Source organism: Myotis myotis, unplaced genomic scaffold (assembly GCF_014108235.1).
Source record: "Myotis myotis isolate mMyoMyo1 unplaced genomic scaffold, mMyoMyo1.p scaffold_m19_p_5, whole genome shotgun sequence".
In the NCBI taxonomy this organism is placed as follows: domain Eukaryota; kingdom Metazoa; phylum Chordata; class Mammalia; order Chiroptera; family Vespertilionidae; genus Myotis; species Myotis myotis.
Genome location: NW_023416357.1, coordinates 98,831,907 through 98,848,918, shown reverse-complemented (window position 1 = coordinate 98,848,918; position 17,012 = coordinate 98,831,907). Strand labels below are relative to the sequence as shown.

The following is a 17,012-nucleotide window of genomic DNA, read 5'->3' as shown; positions in this document are numbered from 1 at the left end:
AAAAAGGCAGCTGGAAGTTTGACAGGGATTGTGTTGAATCTATAGGTCAACGTGGAGGGTATTTTTGACTCAACAGTACTCACTTCCAATCCATGACTGTGGAATATCTTTTCATTTATTTAGTTCTTTTCAAATTTTTTTCAAGTGTTTTGTACATCTCAGTGTAAACATTTTGCACTTCTATTAAGTGTTTTTCTAAGTATTTTATTCTTTTTGATTCTTTGTAAATGGACATATTTATTAATTTAATTCTCAAGTTGTTCATTGCTAGTGTAAAGAAATATGATTGGTTTTTTAATATTTATCTCATGTCATGCAGCTTTGCTGAACTTGCTTATTAGTTCTAATAGTTTAATATTATAATCATTATTATTATTTTGATTCCCCAGGCTTTTCTATGTACAAGATCTTGTCTTTTGAAAATAGAGATAGTTCTACTTCTTGCTTTTCCATCTGAATGCCTTTATTTTTCTTGCCTAATTGCTTTGGCTAGAACCTGCAGTTCATGTTAAATAATATATGTATATTATTGATTTTAGAGAAGGTAGAGGGAGAGAGAGAAACATCAAGGATGAGAGAGAATCATTGATTGGCTGCTTCCTACATGCCTCCTATATCGGGCATGGGCCCTGACTGGGAATTGAACCCTGGCCTCCTGGTTCATAGGTTGACGCTCTCAACTATTGAACCACACTGTCTGGGCAGCTGTATTTTGTAGATTCCTTTATCAGTGTGAGGACATTTCCTTCTTTTCCTAGAGTGTTGACAATTTTAATCATGAATAGTTGTTGAGTTTTGCCAAATGTTTTTTCCTGCATTATTGAGATGATCATGTCATTTTTGTTCTTTATCCTACTATCTGCCCACTCTTAATTGTTATGCCCTTGATTGTCTCATCTGTCCTGACCCTGCCCATGAGACCTTTTCAAAGGACCTGCAGCTGGAACATCCCAACACTAAACTGTGGGGAGCCGGCACAGCCCTGGCATACTCAGCCCCAGGGCGCCTTATGTGCCATGCCAGCTCAGCCTGGTTCAGTGACCCTGAGTGGGGGGCGTGAAAGGATTGAGAAAAGACAGACAAGAGAATGAAAGCTGGGTCTCGGTGGGATGCTGCTCCCTGATGAGGAGACAGCGCCAGCGCCCACAAGCCCTGTCTTTATTTTATAGCAGATGCCACGAGGCAAAGTAGGGGCGTGATCAAGTTGTTTACAGCATTCTTGTGAGTTTCAACCTTACTCAACTACATGCACCTGAACTCTAGCACAAGGCACGTGGGGCCACATGTTTGGACCATAGGTTCAAGCTTACAACCATAGCTGTTGGCTATAATTGTGCTGGGAGGGCCCTGCCCTCCAGCTGGGACTTGCACGTGACAATGAGAGGACCCTGTCCTTTCATTAGTCCAAGGCTTGAACCTGGCCAAAACACTGTAGCTGCGCCCCATACTAAACAAGTCCCAAACAGAAGATCAAGTGCAAGGTTTGCTGCTTTTAAATACAGAATGACAAATACAGATATGACTTCATGGTTTTTTTAAAATATATTTTATTAATTTTTTACAGAAAGGGAGAGGGATAGAGAGTTAGAAACATCGATGAGAGAGAAGCATCGATCAGCTGCCTCCTGCACACCCCCTACTGGGGATGTGCCCGCAACCAAGGTACATGCCCTTGACCGGAACCTGGGACCCTTCAATCCCCAGCCCGATGCTCTCTCCACTGAGCCAAACCTGTCAGGGCTCATGGGTTTTTTGGGGGGGTTTTTTGGTGGCAGGGAGACACCTAGGTGGTCTTGAATATATATATCTTGTCTTTTTTCTGCATGGGTTGGGGTCTAAACAGAAGCTCAGCTTGGTGGAATCACAAACCTGAGGGTATGGGGCTTTGTTAGCCAAGAGCTCTCATAGAACCAGGGTGCTCTACTGACATTCTGTCTTTTCCACAGTTACATTGTATAATATAACCAAGTCCTATAAAATTAAAATCAAGATTGAAATAGGGTTTGTTAATTACAGTATTTAACTGTTGTCGTTATTGTTTCCTTGGAGATTAATGAGGTGAGTTATTGTAACATAATTAAGCTACAGTGTAGCTAATCTCTTACAAACCCTTGCAATTCACTGTTGTTCCAGTATCGTTTGAAGGTTAATTTTACTTTGCTGGTATAGACTTGCCAATGCGCTATCTATTGAAATATGTTTTTAATTATATTTGAAAGTCATTAGTCAAGGACTCTGCTGGGCTGTTCTGCACATGCTTGCCATGGAGAAATCCAGATACAATTAGACTCATTACAGTCATCCATCCCAATGCCCAGGTGCCCCCAGGGCATTGAGGGGAATCACTGACAGATGGTACACACAAACTGCTTTGGGCCTCAATCTGGTTCCAGCCAGGATTCTTTGTTAGTGGAATATTTGGGGAAAGTCCCCACCGTGGCATTAGATATGGGGGCCAGCATCCAAAGTGGATTCTTAAGTGACTGACCGCAGATGTGGACTTTCTCAAACACACCTAGGTCTTAGATCTTTCGCATCTTAAGGCTCATGGATACCTTTCATGCTTAGAATATCCCTTATCTGGCTTAGGACTCATCATTCATCAGGTCTCAGCTTAAATATCACTCCATCCAAAGAGTCTTCTAGGATCCACCTCTCCCTTCCACCCCCTATCAGCTCTCCTGTTATCAGCTCTCATTTTGCCCCGGGTTTTCCTGTGTGGAACTTATCACCTTGTGCAAGTGCACATCTTTGATTACCTGTTTGTTTCCCTCCTCATAATGTAGAGGATCTGTTTGCTCACTACCGTCTTCACAGCTCTTGGCACACAGAAAACCCTCAGGTGTGGTGGTGGAACGAACAACTTGCTAATCTCCGACAGCCTACCTCAGTGGTCGGCAAACTACGACCCCTTGAGTGTGGCTCTTCCACAAAATACCATGTGCAGGCGTGCACATACAGTGCGTTTGAAACTTCATGGCCACACTCAAGGGGCCAAAGAGCCGCATGTGGCTCGCGAGTTGCAGTTTGCCGACCACTGGCATAACTGGCAAGAGAGCCAGCCTTAGCTTTGCAACTCTTCTTTTCACTCTAGTTTCATCCATGCTGAAGGTCTGGACACTCCTCACCTCACCCGTCCTCCTGCCTCAATTCACTCATCTGCCATGTGGGGAAGCACACGGGATCTTCCTCAGAGGGTATGTCTTGAGACAGCAGTGACCATCACAAGGCAGATAGTCATCAAGGGCCATTTTCTCATTTGTCTGCTGTATGAGGGACTTGGCCTGGTGGTGTCTGAGGCCTGACTTCTAAGGTCCTCAATCTGAGATGGAACAGGTGGCTGACAGCTATGGAATAGATAATGGGAATGGTAGCCATGGACTTCTCAAATCAGAAGTTTGGCACCAGACTTGGCCTTGCTCTTTTGGTTTCTCTAAGGCAGTAGTTCTCAACCTTCCTAATGCCGCGACCCTTTAATATAGTTCCTCATGTTGTGGTGACCCCCAATTTCATTGTTACAAATTGAACATAATTAAAGCATAGTGATTAATCACAAAACAATATGTAACTATATATGTGTTTTCCGATGGTCTTAGGTGACCCCTGCGAAAGGGTCGTTCAACCCCCAAAGGGCTCGCGACCCACAGGTTGAGAACTGCTGCTTTAAGGCAAAGCAGGTCCTATAGGGGCACCTATTTAAAGAACGCAAAACAAGTAAGATATTTCACAATGGCTTCCATTTTTTAAAGTGACTGCTGCTTACAAAAGCATTTTGGAGGAGACTATGTTGGTTGTAAGCAGGCCAGAGCAATTCCTTGTTTTGTTAACTCCCTTGTCTAAGATATCTTAAGGTAAATTCCCATCATTAGGTACCCCCATTCTCCCATAACCACATCAAAATTACAACTTAACTACAGAACAACCATCACTCAGAACCATCTGAAATCTAGCAGAATGGAAATTCTACAAGAAGGGATTTAAAGAAGCTACATCAAGACTGGTAGGAGGGGCAGAGACTCAAAACAGGCTGGTTCCCCATCCACCTGTGTTGACTAAAAACCAGGAGGAATATTTCCTGTGGAGGTCCTGCCTGAGGAGCTAGGGGTCCCAGCCCCACACCAGGCCCCACATCCCAATTTCAGGGCCAGCCTCATAACTTCTGGCTGTAAAAACAAGGAGGGATTGTGGCTGAATGAGAGAGAGGTTGCTGGAGTCCCAGGCAGTTCCTCTTAAAGGACCTGCACATGGGTTTACTCAGATTCACTCTCTCTGAGCTCCAGCACCAGGCAACAGCTCAAAAAGGACCAGGGGCATATGGGGAGGGACTGAATTGTCTGGCTTTAGGGCAAGGGCTGGGAAGGGGGCAGCTTTCTCCAAGACAAAAGTGGTGGCAGAGGCCATAGTTCCTTTTCTGGACTCTCCCCACTACTTCCCCAGAGCCAGCAGGTAGCACCATATCTGAGTCTCCATCAACCAGGCTCACACTGTTTGCCCTGCCCTAGTGATTCTGTGAGACCCCACCCCACCCAGCCTGCAGGCCCACCCAAGCTGTTTCCAGTGGCTTTTCCATGCAAATGACTTGTCTTGGCTCATGCTTCAGACTTTCCTAAAAGCTCTCAAACAAGCAGCATCTGGCTTCAGCATACCCTGTTTCTCATAGTAAGTGGCCCAGGCCTGGCACTAGCAGCAGCTGGCCTTGATTTGCAGCTTGGCCTTGCTTGGGCACCTCCAAACTCAGCATAAATAGCAGCCATCTCCAGATCGCTTTGTAGTCATGCTGGATGGCCGTGGACAGAACATTGGTGGTGGCTGACCTTGGCCTGCACCTTTAGGGAGGCCCCATAACCAGGCACCTGAGTCACAGCTTCAGATTATGTCAAAGCACCACCCAAATACCTCCACAAGTGACACACTCAATGGGCAGGCAGTAGGTCCCAGAGGAGGCCTGCAGAAGTAAGTCCTTCTTTGTAGGGTGGGCCCTGCACAGCTCATCCTCCACATGGTCAATGTTTGGAGGTTGTTGGTCATAGCCTGTCCTTGTAACCAAGGGGTAAATCCCTCCTATTGATGTGCCAACAGCAACCAAGTCTCAACTACAACAGGAGGGTGTGCACAACCCACATGTCACCCAATGCCCAGCTTGGGTGATCTGGTAGGCTGTGCCTCTGGATCCTACAGAACACCTATTATATTAGGCCACTCTATCAAGCCTGGGAGATGTAGCAGTTCTACCTAATACAAAGAAACAAACACTGGAATGGTGCCAAAATGCAGAGACAAAAAAAAAAAATGTCCCAAATGAAAGAATAGAACAAAACTCCAAAAAGAACTAAACAAAATATAGACAAGTAATGTACTTGATGCAAAATTCAAAACACTAGTTATAAGGATGCTCAATGAACTTAGTGAGAACTTCAACAGCATAGATAAAGGACACGGAAACCATAAGAAATAACCAGTCAGAAATGAATGATACAGTAACTAAATGAAGAAAAATTTGCAGGAAATCAACAGTACAATTGATTAAGGTGAGAATCAAATCAGTTGTTTGGAAATAATAAAGCAAAAAAACACCCAATCGTAACAGCAAAAAGAAAAAATAATCCCCCTAAGTGAGGATAATGTAGGAAGCTTCTGGGACAACTTGAAGCATACCAACATTTGCACCATGGGGTTGTGGAAAGAAAAGAGAGAGAACAAGAAATTGAAAAGCTATTTGGAAAAAAAAAATAATGATGGGAAAATTCCCTAACCTGGTGAAGAGAATAGACTTGCAAGTCCAGGAAACGCAGAGAGTACCAAACAGGATGAACACAAAGAAAGACACACCAAGGCATGTCATAATTAAAATGCCAAAGGTTAAAGACAAAGAGAAACTCTTAAAAGCAGGAAGAGAAAAGCACTTAGTTATCTGCAAGGGAGCACCCATAAAACTGTCATCTGATTTCTCAGCAGAAAACAGAAACTTTGGAATACATTAGAAGCCAGGAAATAAACCACTGAAAATGATTTTTTTTTTTTTTTTTTGGTCTCACACTTCATTTAATCTGAAGAGTATTACAGGCTCTCCGTCCTCTGGTATAAGTTATAACGTTACAGAACAAGCAGTGAATTCAACCATTTAAACACTAAGTAAGTCTACACGTTGTTACTGTCTGGTTTCCTAAAGGAGTCACCCGCCCCATTTCAATAGACGTGCACCACGCCATGCAGTGGTTCTCAACCTGTGGGTCGCGACCATCGGAAAACACATATAGCATATCAGATATTTACATTATGATTCATAACAGTAGCAAAATTACATTTATGAAGTAGCAACGAAAATGATTTTACGGTTGGGGGGTCACCACAACATGAGGAACTGTATCAAAGGGTCGCGGCATTAGGAAGGTTGAGAACCACTGCGAGGAACGTCCAGAACAGGACATAGGTGAAGAGGCCTCCGATGAGGCCTCCCGTGAAGAGAGGTCTTCGGGACTTAAAGTATCTGTTCCACCTCCTGCCCGCCTTGAGGATGAGGAGCAGGGAGAGCAGGATGGAGGCGAGCAGGTAGAGGCCGGTGAGGCCGAGGATGCCGGCCATGGCCCCCGCGCCAACACCAAGGTCCAGGACCACGGCGTTGCCTCGCACGGCTGCCTCACTGATGAACGGCGGCCCTTCCCACTTGGCCACCACCAGGGCCATCGCAGCCCGGGCGCTCGGCCTCTGCTTTCCCGTGGAGCTGGAACAGGGTCGCAGTCCCTTGGCCTCCACAGTCTGCGGTACAGACCCCCGCGGCGCCATCTTGCCCCAGAGCCTGCTGGGAGGGCCCAGGCTGCGCACGCATCAAGACCGAGCTCCCGCCCTCTAGCGCATGCACCTCGGGGCGCCCTGAGCAGGATTCTTGATAACTGATCCTCACACAGGGCCTGCAATAGCGACCTTTACTATCAGCCAGACTAGAAAACCTCTAGATGCACAGGCATTGAATCATTTACGTGGAAGGGTCTTGCTGCAGTAGTGAGGAACAGTTAATTAACCATACAACATGGTATAACATCATTTGGCCATGTACCATCACAGGGAACTGCTCTGTTTATTTCAATCAAATCTTAAAAAGGACCCCAAAGAATCAAACTCTTTCCAAGCAACATAACAGTATCCAAAAAAAGGAAATAGTATTTGTAAAAAAGGAAATGGATAGTGAACAACACATGGGTTTTAAATAAAGACAGGATCAGTAGTAGAGTGCTGATCTACCCTTTGCCCTCGGACTTTAATATGGCACTGTTTTTCTGATTATTGTTGAAAATGTTACCTTAAAAGATAATTGATCTTGATTTCTGAGGGTTTTTTTTGGGTGCCACGTTAAGTTGTATACCCAATGCCTCACTCACCTCACCCATATTTGGGCAAATATCAAAACCTGAGGGCTGTGAGTAGTAAGAAAAAACACACCTCTCACAAGCTCCCGCCTTTCAATTCCTAGCTATAATTTACCGAGGAGAAATGAAAGTACTTGTATGAAGATATGAACACTTGAAATATCCGTGGCCCCTTGATTTCCAAATAGCCTCAAACTGGAATCAATCCAAAAGTCCATCAAAAGATGAATGGGTAGCTGAACTGTGGTGTGCCCATACACGGGAACAGTTCTCTACCACAAACAGGAATGCAACCTTGCAGGCCATCCCGGGACAATGCAGGCTGTGCAGGGGCGCGTGCTCACCCGCCTCGGGAAAGAATAAGAGCGCGGCCGCAACCGGCAACGGTCTCCTAGCGACTGAGCGGCAGGGACAACAAACCACTGAGGCCCCTGGTCGCCCTGGGTCAAGGGCGCCATGGCGGGCCAGCAGTGGCCCTTACCGGAGCCCCACAAAAGGTGGCTGTTAAAGTCGGACCTGAGGAAGAAGGCGCTCATAGAGTCGGGGCTGATCAAGCGGTGGCTGTCAGGGCCGAAGCTGGACAAGAAGCCGGAGCTCAACAAGAAGTGGCTGCTGGGACCGGGGCCGCTAGAGCCCTTGCCCCTGGGCATGAAATGTAAGCCCTGGTTCAAGGACAGGGACAAGTTGCCTTCCTGCTATTTCTCCAGGCAGAACAACAAGCTTGGGAAGTGCCCCACCTCCATGGACAGCCGGCGGTGGGTATTTGTGAAGGAGGGAGTGGATGACTTCAGAACAGGCTGTCCATCTACTGAAGATGTGATCATTCGTCGCCCTCAGGAGGGCTTTCTACCCATGATTGCTCATAGAATTCCTCGCCCTCCACCCAAAAAATTTCACAGGCAGCAGCCTAAGGGAGCAGACCTGTGTTCCAAGCTCTCACTAGCCCAGCAAGCACGGAAGGCCTTTGTAGAGGACATTGAAGCCAGCCTGACCCAGCATCCCTTGGCGAACTGCCCGAATCTGGAGGAAGATCTCCCTCCAGACCTCCTCCTCAAGGTGCTGGAAGTGCTAGATCCTGACAGGGAGCTGGAGGACACGTGGGCTTATTGTGAGGGTGCCAAGGAAAGACAGAAGGCCCCCACACACCCGTGTGAAGAACATCCTGAGGAGGTCAACCTGGAACCTCCTGGGGCACTGAACCTGGAACCTCCCCAGGCAGTCAACCTGGAATCACCCTGGAAATTGAAACTGGAACCTCCCGAGGAGGAACCTGAAGAACAAGCCCACGTGGAAACGGCCAAGGAGAGTCTCCTGTCATATTTATTCAGTTTGTTTCCAAAGGAAGACGCAAATGCAGCAAGCATAACAGATATCCCCAAAGATCCTGTTTTCCAAAAAGCAAGAAGAACAATTCGTGAATTCTGCAGATGGATCGATGATAAATTTGGAGACATAGGCATTGATGAAGAGTCCATCATGAAAAAGTTTGAAATTGACTTTGAGGGCCCACTCACCCATAATACAGTCAAAATAAAGAAAATAAACCAGCTTCCTTCAAATATAAGGCCCTGCAAACAGCTAGATGAAATAAAGCAGAGAAAATTCTCCCTGCAGGAAGATGACTGGGAAAGGAAACTCCGCAAACGACAAGACCCTTATAGACCCAAACGGGAGAAGATAAGGTATGGAGCATGGTACCTGGACCCCAAATGCTGGAAAAAGCTGGTCAATGACCAGCCTTTTCCTAACCCTAAAGCCGTCCATGACAGGGAATATTGGACCTATCGAAGGCATCTTGAACCAGACGTTATTGATGAACTTTATGGACCAATTGCCTTCAAAGATTTCATTGTAAGCAAGGGCTACAAGATGCCAAGTGTGATTGAGAAGATGTTTTTAAGGAAGGGATGGAAATATGAGTCTGTAAAGACTCCTATACACCGTGTAATGAAACTCCTCTCCAAATCCAAAGAGGATGATTCAGGGGATGAAAAGGATTAGACAATTTTATATTTACTACTCACTTGGCTAGTGTCTCTCTCTCTCTCATTTTAACATCAGTCAGAATTCACCATGAGTGCCTCACTGTGTATGGACAACTTTGATTCCACAACACCTATAAATTTAACACCTAGTGCTAATAAAAATTTCTAAATGAAAAAAAAAACAAAACAAAAAACAATACAGAAACTTTGCAGGCTAGAAGAGGTTGACAAGAAATATTCATTTATGAAAAGCAAGGATTTACAATCAAGATTATTTTACCCAGCAAAGCTATCCTATCCTATATACTAAAACCCAGCGACCAAAATGGTGGAACGACCAGAACGACCAGAGACCAGAACACCACGGCCCCTAGCCCAGGCTGGCCCCGCCCCCCCCCCCCCCCCCAGGGAGCGGTTAGGGGTGCCCCTAAGCAATGCAATAGGGTGTGAGTTTGATAGGGGAAAGTCAAAGAAATAGGAGGGAAGGTCTTAAGGGACTGTGGGGTTGGGGTGGTCAGCCTGGAGTAGGTTTGGAGTGTTCTGGGGAAGGAAGAGGAAGATCTGATTGGAAAATGGCTCAGCACAGTACCTTTCTCGTTGTGAACCAGGATGGCACCAGCCATGGACTGAATGGGTGGTTGTTTCATGAGTGCACTTGGAACCGACATGTTCATGGCAGTGGCAGTACTCCTGAAACTTCACTTCCAAATAGTAAACAGCTATCAACGTCAAAGAACAGAAAAATCCTCTCCAACTAGAGGCCCTGGACATTGCAATGGGACTGAAGGAAACACCACTTAAGGAGGAGCTAGAAAAACCAGAAGTATGTGACCAGAGGATTGTGGCATTGTGGAGGACGCCTGGGCGCCTACTGCTAGAATGTGAGCCTATTATTGTGCATGTACATAGTCAGCCCTATAGTCCTCAGTCTCACAGTATTTGGACGTGACTTCTGGCGGGAAATTATTTCAATTGAGATTTGCTGTTCCCTTGAGGTGAGGAAGATTGGAATTAAAGGTTTCGTTTATTACCTTGGTTTGAAGCAGAGGAAAATGGGATAGTGACGAATAAGAAACTTTGGAGATAGTGAAGGGCAGTTTGTCCAGACTGTTGAGAGCTCAGAATTAGAGTTTAATTGGGATTAAAATCCTGCTAATAGCACCTGATCCTTGAAATCTGAGCACTCTACTTTTAGGTTTTCCAGTCAAGTTTTTGGAGACTGCCTATTAAAGCATTCCTGGTTGGAAAGTGTTTGTATAGAAGCCCGTAAGTTTTAAGTATTTGCTGTATTTACCATGCTTTGCTCTCTGTAAGGAAAATGGAATAATATTAAATGCCTCATGTTCTCCAGAAGTTTGAATTTTAAAATAAAAAATAAAGAAGAAATATAAATATTAAATATAAAACAGAAGAAGCTTGAGTTTTAGGGGCAATCAGACAGGCAGGCTAGCAATTAGGGGCGATCAGGCTGGCAGGCGAGTGGTTAAGGGCAATCAGGCAGGCAAGCAGGCAAGAAGTTAGGAGCCAGTGGTCCCGGATTGCAAGAGAGATGTCTGACTGCTGGTTTAGGCCCGATCCGCAGTGGGATCGGGCCTAAACCAGCAGTCGAACATCCCCCAAAATGTCCTGGATTGTGGGAGGGTGCAGGCCAGGCTGAGAGACACCCCCCCTCAACCCCCATGCATGAATTTCGTACACTGGGCCTCTAGTCATTTATAATCAAAGAACATATAAAGAACTTTCCAGTCAAGAGAAAACTAAAAGAGTTCATCACCACCAAACCAGTATTACATGAAATGTTAAAGTGTCTTCTTTAAGAAGAAGAAAAAAGTTAAAAATATGAACAATAAAATGGCAGTAAATGCATACCTGTCAACAATTGAATCTAAAAAAACTAATTAAATAAACAAACAGAAGAGAAACAGATTCATATATACAGAGATCATTTGACAGTTGCCAGATGGGAGGGGATTTGGGGTAATGAGTGAAAAATGTGAAGGGATTAAGAAGTACAAATTTGTTGTTACAGAATAGCCATTGGGATGCAAAGTATAGCACGGGGAATATAGTCAATAATATTCTAATAACTGTGTATGGTGTCAGATGGGTGCAAGATTTATTGGAAGTTGTATAATGTTAATCATTAGAGTGTACACCTGAAATTAATATAGTGTGTTAACTGTAATTGAAAAATTTTTTAAAAAAGATTTAAATTTCAAAAAAAAAGATAAATCCCCATCACCAAGGAGCTCTCTGTGGGACTCTCCCTTGAGCCACAGGAATGACAATATGATTTCCACTTTCCACCCAAGGATGCTTGTAAAGGCAATTTGAAGTCTACAGTGATATAGCTGGCACACACAAAACCATTGGAGCACTTTGGGGCCTGCTCACGTGTCAGGACCGGGGATGGGACCAGCTGCCATTACCACCTGGCATTGAGCCTGTGCTTTCTAAGGATAGCACCACCAGCTGCCTTCTCACCCATCAGAGATGGTCCAGATGCCAGGTCTCCACATCCTCTTGGCTGGCACCTGGCCTGATGAGGCTGCTGGATTTAGCAGCTTAGATTCAGGTGGGAGTTAATTCTCAACATCAGCTTTGCAGCTCTAACCATATACAAAATTGCATTCTTGAGGTTGGTCACCAAAGGGTCTCTCCTTTAAAAGTGGGACATTTGTTCCATTGTCTTTTGACCAAAACTGAACCCACTTCTCCCAACCCCTTCTTTTTATATTCTCCACCTCATTTTTTAAAAAGAAGACCCCCACCATGCCCCCCTTTTCAGGTGAAATAGGTTTCTTTGATTTAAACTCCTTCAGTCTCAGTTTAATTTTCTTTCCCTAACATGCCATATTGGCCTTTACTAATCAATCAGTTTTGTCATACCAGATCAGATGCCTCCCTGAAATGCAGATAAATTGCCTATTATGGAACCATTGTCTACCAATTCTGAGATGTAGTCAGAGAATTCAACCAGATTTGTCAGGCCTGACCTTCTTTTAATGAACTATGCTATGACCAGCCCTTTCTAAATTAAATGCTACTGAGTGGCCTCTCCACACTGGACCCTTAGCTGTCTTCCTATCTACCCCACCTCCCTTTCTCCCAACCCCCTCCAGTCCCCAGCCTTAGACAACAACCTTCCATCGCTAAGGAAGCATCTACTTGCAGGGACCTTGACCTGCTTTGACCTGCCTTGACCTGCCTTGACCTCCTCCACTCTGCAGTGGCCACCCTTGCCAGCCAACTCTGTGCCTTGAAGTCAGCCAGGGACAAATTCTCATTCACAGCCTAGAGCCCAGAGAACAGGGGCCTAGATCAAGGACTCTGCCACTTCATACCTCCCTGTCTGCTTTGCTCTTGACCTAGCACCAGCATTACTGTTCTCTGACTACATCTCAGAATTGGTAGACAATGGTTCCATAATAGGGAATTTATCTGCATTTCAGGGAGGCATCTGATCTGGTATGACAAAACTAATTGATTAGTACAGTATATTATCAGCAATCCTACTAACTATAGATGTTATGATCAATAATATAATATCATTGCTCATATTGTGACACATGATCATTACAAATATTTCAATATTAACAACAGTAACAATAGTGTATGTCGCCATGCTGTACCCTTTTATGCTTTGAGCCTTTCACTCCTTCTATCACCTTTGTGACTCAGGTACATTCGTAACAACAGTAGCAACAGCAGCAAACCAGAGTGATGAGGAGAAGAGATATTCGAACCTTTTATGTGTTCCAGGCATCTGCTAATTATGAAGATTTCAGTTTCCTCTCCCAATAATCCGGGCACTGAGTCACTTTCTTCTACCAGTAACCCACTACTATTTTTTATTGTCATTATGGTTAAGGAAACTGAGGCTCAGAAAGGTTTTGTAACTTTCCTAAGGGAACTCATATCTGGCCCTGAGTTCAAACCTAGGTGTGAAGACTGATTTTTTAAAAATTTATATAGGTTAGGAGCGCTTACATTTAAAGTTCCTAAGTGGAAACTCCGGTGAGCATAGGAATAGGACCTGATGGGACCTCCATGAGGATATTTGCATATTTGAAAGGGTTCACTGGCACCTCACCCCAAGGGAATGTGTCCATGCTGGGTGGAATTCCCCGACTGCCTTCCTTCTGCCCATCCCAGCCAAAAGTCTGTACCTGAAGTACCCCTTCCTGAGCGTACCAGACACAATATCATCTTTCTCTTAAACTGACAGTGACAAGCAGTAGGGGAGGGGGGTTGAACTTCACCTGCCTAGTCCTGGCTCCTATTCAACATATCCACTGACAGGTGAGAACCCTGAAATTATCCTAGGACTTTCAGTATCCAGCTGTAGGGCAGAAGGTCAGGGAGGCAACGATGTCCGTTGAGAGCGGCTGTGGCTAACTAAACACAGACTTTGGAGACCGACTGACCTAAATCTGTCACTTGCAAGCCGTGTGTCCTTGGGCAAGTGACCTAGATTTTCTGAGGTTCAGTTTGTTGGGGATACTAGTACATTCCATGGGGATGCATATAGAACAGGGAGTAGGAAGTCTGGTAATTTCCCAGTGATTTCTAATACAGGCAGAATTTGGTTTATTGTGTTTCACAGATGTTGCATTTTTTTTTAAAGAATAGTTTATTGACTTTTTTTCTAGAGGGGGCGGGGAAGGCAGAGAGAGAGAGAGAGAAGCATCAATGTGAGAGCGGAACATCGATCGGCTGCCTCCTGCATGCCCCCTACCTGGGATTGAGCCTGCAACCTGGGCATGTGCCATGACCAGGAATCGAACCAGCAACCTTTCAGTGCACAGAACAACACACAACCAACCCAGCCACATGGGCTAGGGCACAGATGTTGCGATTTTTACAAAGTGAAGGCAAGACCATCCCCCAGCCAAAAGATTATGATTTGCTTTATTTCAGAGGTCTGAAAACAAACCCACGATATCTCCAAGGTATGCCTGTAGATGTCTTTCTATCCATCTCTCTCTCTCTCTCTCTCTCTCTCTCTCTCTCTCTCTCTCTCTCTCTCTCTCTCTTTCACACACACACACACACACACACACACACACACACACAACATAAGAAGGCATCACCACATCTCACACATTAGCCTCTCCATCAGAGGCCCATTATCTCTCCTGTTCAGGTGTTTAATGGAAGCCCCTCTCTCCCCTGACTGGGGAGCTTAATGAATGTGGAATCCTCAGCCTGCCTTAGTGAGCTGGGCATTCCCTTGCAAGGCAGCCTCATTGTCACTGCGAACAGGGTAATATTTTCCCCTTTCTTCATATTCTAATGAATAAATGATATTCCCATTGGTTATTTATCTGCTCCTAGAATTTGAATGGAATTCTACTGATAATTACAGCATTTCACCATTTGATAGGAAATTGGCACCTGGTGCCTGGAGATAATAGCCCAATTCAGTATCTATGAAATATGGAATTTTCTGCTAATTCCTGCCTTGAAATGTATAAATCATCAGTGGAGTTGGTTATTAAAATTCAGAAGTTGAAAGACCTGGGGCTAGGGGGAGTGGCACTCCTTACTTAAGATGATAGGAACAGTAATGACTGGACCGGCCCTCTCGGCCCGGGAAGGCTCAGAGCAGCTCAGCGGCAAGGAAGGCTCTTGGTAATGTGTTTATCCAGGGGGCTCAGCCCACAGACCTGTGGGTGATCATCGGAACCTACAGAAATGGGAGACGGCCGCTAGTCACAGGGTAAAGGCGTGGGCTTTGGGGTCAGGCAGATCAGGCTGGGATTCTAACTGTGTATCTGGAGGCCACTCTGAGCCTCCATTTCTGTGCAATAAATAACTGCTTTCTATTTAACCTTTAAATTAACCTAAGATGAAATCCATACATTCCTCATCCATTCATTTAATGACAATTCACTACAGATCATCCTTGGCAGACACTGTGCTGGGAGCTGGGGTGCAGTGGGGAGCAAAGCCAGGTTTATTCTCTGCTCATGAAGATTATTCATGGAGGGTGGGGTGTGAAGTCTGCCACGATGTCTTCATTGATGCAGAATGAATGTAGAGGCCCAGAAAGGAAAACTGTCAAATCGTACCCCCCTCCCTGATTGAGGGGAATGCCTGCCTGCAATTAACTCCTCATAAGTTGGAATTGGGGAAACTTTTGGGGGTGATGGAAATATTCCATGTTTTGATTGTGGTGATGACTTATATGACTGTATATGTTTGTCAAAACTCATCAAACCATGCACTTAAAAAGAAGGTTCATTATACTGTACAAAATTCCAGCTCCGTAAACCTGACTTTTAAAGCAAACAAACCCAAACTGCCCTCTCTTAGACATTAAACAGGCAGTGTGACAGCCTGGAGTAGTTGCTGGACCTAAAGACTTCACTAACCAGGAACTCAGAACTTGAAGCAGATGACCAGGACTAACACAGGCTTCCTAACCTTGCATGTCAGCATGTGAGGATGCACAAACACTGCCACTCAACGATGCAAAGTTCAGAAACTGCGCTTTGGGAGTGTCGCCCAACCTGGGTCTGTTGGCAGTAGGGAGAAGAAAGGCCATTGGGGAATAATTGTCATAATTATTCATGTCCGAAGCTAAGCTAAAACCCAACCCCAATTCAGGAATGGGGTCTCTTGTCCCCAGCCCTAAAATGTCTTTCCAAGCTACAATGCCATCCCAGGAACAGCTGTAGTGAGGTGGCGGTCGTCCTGCCTCGCTCCTTTACCTCACATTGGCCAGGTCAAGGATTGCAGGCTTCAGTGCCCAGAAGGCGTTTGAATTCAGCAGGTCACTTAATGTCAAGTTCATCTCTCATGATGTTACTTTACCGTGCCCACCTGCACAAACTCTCAAATGCCCTTCCCTCCTCCCTGATTCCTCCTTCCTCCTTCCCGTCCTCCCTCTCAGTCTCTCCTCACTCCTTTTCTCCTTTCCTAGTATTCCCTTCCTTCCCAACTGCCCCTGCACTGCTCTTCGCTGGCACTGCCCTGGGGAAGCTGCTCACAGATGGAAGGAACTCTGACTCCCTTGCCCTGCCTAGTTTCACGCCTTCCTCCTTGCATGCCCGGGCATGCTGGTAGGTGACGTCTCTAATCAAAGGGCATCTACTTTAATCCCCAATGAACCTGAGCCCATGCAGTCTTGTCACTGCAAAAGAAGCCGTGATGAGGAAATGAGGTAGCATCAGCTGCCTTGATAATCTTGCCTAAGTCCACTGAGCTCAGCACCAGGTAAGTGAGACTCCACATGCACTCGGATGATATTTTCCTCTCTGGGGCCAAGCGTCGAAACTTGCAGGTGGGCAGTGCTGGGATGGCTACATTCTAACTCCCACCTGGACAGTGACCTGGTGCAAGGCAAGGACGATGCTCCATTCTCTCAGCCCCAGGACTTAGTATAGGATTTGTTAAGGGACCATCTTTTACCAGCATCCCTATCTCACCTTAGCTCAACAAAAGGGTCAAGACAGTCCATGGTGTCAAGGTGCCTTCAAACCTTTCCACATTTCATGGTTCCCATAGCTTTTCCTGAAACCCAGACAATGTCCGTCCTGAAACTGCAGAGCAGAGCAGGCCAATTCCCTGGCTCCATTCTTTTCTGTCATGTCTCAGCTCCTTCTAACAGAGTTCAGAGGTGCCTGGCGGCCCTGGCGTTAGCGACGCATCTCTCTAA

General features: G+C 45.5%; 2 protein-coding genes across 5 annotated transcripts in view; one reads left to right on the top strand and one right to left on the bottom strand.

Moving 5' to 3' along the window:
• RBFOX1 (RNA binding fox-1 homolog 1) overlaps positions 1 to 17,012 on the top strand; it is a 2,058,026-nt gene that overhangs the window by 366,382 nt on the left and 1,674,632 nt on the right. The gene's annotated exons all lie outside the window — the stretch shown is intronic.
• LOC118656359 (ER membrane protein complex subunit 6-like) lies at positions 6,187 to 6,684 on the bottom strand. The gene is made up of 2 exons (XM_036309611.1): positions 6,409 to 6,684; positions 6,187 to 6,213 (listed from the first exon to the last, which is right to left on the bottom strand). The coding sequence occupies exons 1-2, from the start codon at positions 6,682 to 6,684 to the stop codon at positions 6,187 to 6,189; spliced, it is 303 nt and encodes a 100-aa protein (XP_036165504.1).